This window comes from Tupaia chinensis, unplaced genomic scaffold (assembly GCF_000334495.1).
Source record: "Tupaia chinensis unplaced genomic scaffold, TupChi_1.0 Scaffold000217_1, whole genome shotgun sequence".
NCBI lineage: Eukaryota > Metazoa > Chordata > Mammalia > Scandentia > Tupaiidae > Tupaia > Tupaia belangeri.
Genome location: NW_006159692.1, coordinates 4923227 through 4926672, shown reverse-complemented (window position 1 = coordinate 4926672; position 3446 = coordinate 4923227). Strand labels below are relative to the sequence as shown.

At 64.9% G+C, this 3446-nt stretch overlaps 1 protein-coding gene across 1 annotated transcript in view; it reads right to left on the bottom strand.

Annotated features, from left to right (window-relative positions):
• CYP26C1 (cytochrome P450 family 26 subfamily C member 1) overlaps positions 1 to 1882 on the bottom strand; it is a 9082-nt gene extending 7200 nt beyond the window's left edge. Inside the window, exons 1-3 of the mRNA XM_027771476.1 lie at positions 1679 to 1882; positions 934 to 1158; positions 259 to 534 (exon numbers count right to left, since the gene is read on the bottom strand). Of these exons, the coding sequence (XP_027627277.1) occupies positions 259 to 534; positions 934 to 1158; positions 1679 to 1882 (705 nt within the window). The remainder of the gene's footprint in view (positions 1 to 258; positions 535 to 933; positions 1159 to 1678) is intronic.
• Between the last annotated feature and the right edge of the window lie 1564 nt (positions 1883 to 3446).

Below are 3446 nucleotides of genomic sequence, written 5' to 3'. Positions count from 1 at the left end.
GTGGGCCTGGAGCGCGCCCTGCCAGGAGCGTCCCAGAGAGGGTGTGTGGCCTGTCCCGGTAACACAGCGAGTGAGACCAGAGGCCAGGCCACCCCCACACCGCGCCGCCACCCCGCCTGGGTCGCACCTCTGTAGCTCAGTAGAGATGACGCGTGGCCTCGGCCCAGAGACCGACTTGATCTGGGAGACCTGCTCGCGCGGAGACCTGCCCGCGCCATGGAGCCCCGAGAGGAAGGCTGCGGGCAGGGGCGGCAGTACCTTGCGCAGGCCGCTGAAGGGCACGTCGAGGGGCAGCGAGAAGAGGTTCTCCACGAGCTGCTCGAAGGTTCCGGTCAGCTTGGCGCACTGCGCCTCGTCTAGTCTCAGCCCCAGCAGGATGCACGCGGCCATGCGGAAGGTGAGCGCCTTGGTGGCCTCGTAGACGGCGACGGGCCGGCGGGCAGCGCACCAGGCGCGCACCTCGCGCCGCAGCGCCCCCTGCAGGTGCGGCACGTAGCGCTCCAGCGCCGCGCGGCTGAACACGCGCGCCAGGACCTGCGCGGGGCGGGGCGGTCAGCGTAGCCTCCGGCGCTCCGCGATTGTGGAGGCGCCAGAAAGCGAGTTTCGGCCCCTTCCTCCTCGTCCGAACGACCCAGAACTAAACTTGCTGGGGTTTGTTCTCAGCATCCCCTCTAGTTCTGCCCTCATGTACACAGCCCTTCCTTTCCATCCAGGCTCCAGTCGCCACCTCCTCCAGGAAGTGCTCCCTGACCCCTGTTAGGTCTGAGTCTCCTTACCCTTGTCACAGAAAACCGGACATAAAAGGACCTATTAGTCCGGAACTGGCTCCAGGCCACCCGCTCCAGGCCAGGGATCCTGGTCGGGTTCACGGTGTACCCCAACGCGTGGCCCTGGCTGGGCCCACAGCAGCTGCCCAGTCCGATTTGCGCTCACCTTGCGCCGCCGCCGGTGCGGCTCTCCCACGGCACCGAGCAGCGTGTGCTCGCCCAGCAGGATGTGCGCGCTCTGCGGCCACTGGCTGCGCACCAGGCGGTGCTCGCCCAGCAGGACGGTGCGCACGTTCTCCGCGCCGCTCACGCGGATCACTGGGCGGCCCAGCAGGTGCGTCTTAAACACCGTCCCGTAGCGCTCCCGGCGAGAGCTGTGGAAGTGCGAGCCCTGCGAGCCAGGCAGAGTGAAGAGGGCTGGAGCCCGGGGCTTGGCCCAGACTTCCCTACTGTCTTGTTAACAGCTCCCCACCCTGGCCGGCCGCCTGGTGTTCTCCAAAACACAGGGTCCCCAGTGGGCCTCGGACTACTAGATGGGAATTTCCCTCTGGCAAGATGAGAAAACCGAGGCTCAGAACGGGACAGGAGTGCCCAAGGGTTCCCACCTCCCCCAGCCCCTCCACACCCCCGCACCCCCCCTACCCCCGCTCCTGCTTCTGAGCTTGCAGGACGGAGGGCCCACACTCCTCAGACCCTTCCTAGGACTCAGCGTCTACCCCTCCTTGGCTCCGGCTGCTGCAGTTGCTCTGGGAACTCGGTGAGGGAGGACAGTGGCTAGGCAAAAGCCAGTGGTTGGCCACGCTCCCCTGGGCCCGGTGATGGGAAGGAACTGGGAGCGCAGAAGAGCGAGGAGGGTGCAGCGGGATTGGAGGAGGAGGCCATGCTGGGGTGAGGGGGCGACCACTGCTCACCTGAACTAGCCAGTGCAGCGTTTCCCCGAAGAAAGGCCAGCCCATGGAGCCCTTGGGCAGGGGCAGGGCGGAGGCTCTGTCCCGGCTCAGCGTCCAGCGCAGGGTCCAGAGGTGCTGGGCCAGGCTGAGCAGCAGGCCGGCGCACAGCAACGCGGTGCCCGCCGTCGCCAGCACCGACAGGCAGCTCAACTCCCAGGGGAACATGATGAGCCTTCGATGGGCCAGGCCGCTCCAGCGCCGAGGGTCCAGAGCTGAGGCGTGAGCCCCTGGCAATGCTAACCTGTTCGGTCTGGGCAGGGCCTGGAGCTCGGAGGTCAGGCCCGAGATTTATAGCCTGGGCAGAGAAGTCGGCTCTCAGCACAGACTGGCAGAGGAAGGCGACAGTGACCATGCGTCCTTAAGAAACACGCCTTCCTCAAGGCCAGGGCCTCAAGACATCTTCCCGTCTGTCCCTGGGCCCTCTCCAGCAGCTCACGCCCGCCTCCCGGTGTCAGCTCCCCGCGGATAGAAGCAGCTAGGGAGGGCAGGGAGGAGCGACTCACCGTGGCCAACCTGGACTGCACTCACAGGGCGGCAGACCCCGGCCCAACTCTCCCCTCTAGTTAGGTTAACCCTTGTCGGCCCACCCTGGACACGGTTATATAGGTCTCCCTCACCCCCCACGGACTGACTGCGGTTCACACTACGTGACGTGTTCATGCATATTTAAAGCGCTTCGTGCAGAGTAATGATTGGAGGCGGTGGGCAGCGGCGCGCTCCCGCGGGGCTGGGCGCAGGGAGTGGCAGCCGCCCTGCTGCGCTCGGGCAGGGGCGGGGGCTGCGTCCCGTACAAACTCCGGCAGGGCCTGCGGCTTAGCGCCAGAACTTCCCGGCTCCTGGCAGGAGCCCCGGGACTGCGCGAACCCCAGCTGGCTGAACAGACCGGCTCCCCCCCCCCCCGCCCACCCCCCACAGCTGAACAGACCGGCTCGCGCTCGCAGCGCTCACGACCCACCCTGGCCTGGCTTTCTCCAAGATCTCCACCCTCCAGCAGAAGGTGCTCCGCTCCCGCTCCACTCCGAAGTTAAAGGGCTGGGTCCCCCTCCTGCCCCGCCCCTGGGCTCCACTGTCTCAGGGACACTGCGGTCTCTGGTACCTCTGATGGCTCAGAGAGTGGGCCGAGATTCCCCGCTACCCTCCACTCCCTCCCGGTTTTCTGACCTAATCCGTAGAAAATGCTTCCAAAGAAGTTTCCTTGCTGCGAAGCCTGGGAAAAGCGGGTATCCCTAGGCCTGGTTTCCTCCCTCCCTCTCCCTTCCTCGCGTCAATCCCTGTCTACGTGGTTGCATCTCGGGCTTTGTGTGTCTGGTGGTCGGAGGGCTGATCCTTGTCCCCACAGCGCAGCCAGGGACGGGGGCGAGGTGACGGGACGAGGTGCAGGTGCTCTGACAGTTGGGAAGAGTGAAGAGGACCCACGTGGTCTGCTCCAGGCGGTGCGCTGAGGCGCCCTCCCTCCCACCTGCACGCCTGAGCGAAAGCACCGAGGACGCCCCAGTACGAGGGCAGCAGGTAGGCGGCCCAGCCTTAAGCCACCTTCCGAAAGCTAACGGTTCCCTGCTGCTCTCTCCACTTGCAGATTTTATGTGCCGAGGAATGTTTTAATGTAATATTTCAGAAAAATAGTTTAGGATAAGAGCTGAATAAGACAATAAACGCTTATTTTTTTGTCTGGGCGCTACTCCCATGCCAGTGATAGGTGCCTTTCTGAAAGCAGTCGTTTTTCAGCAGG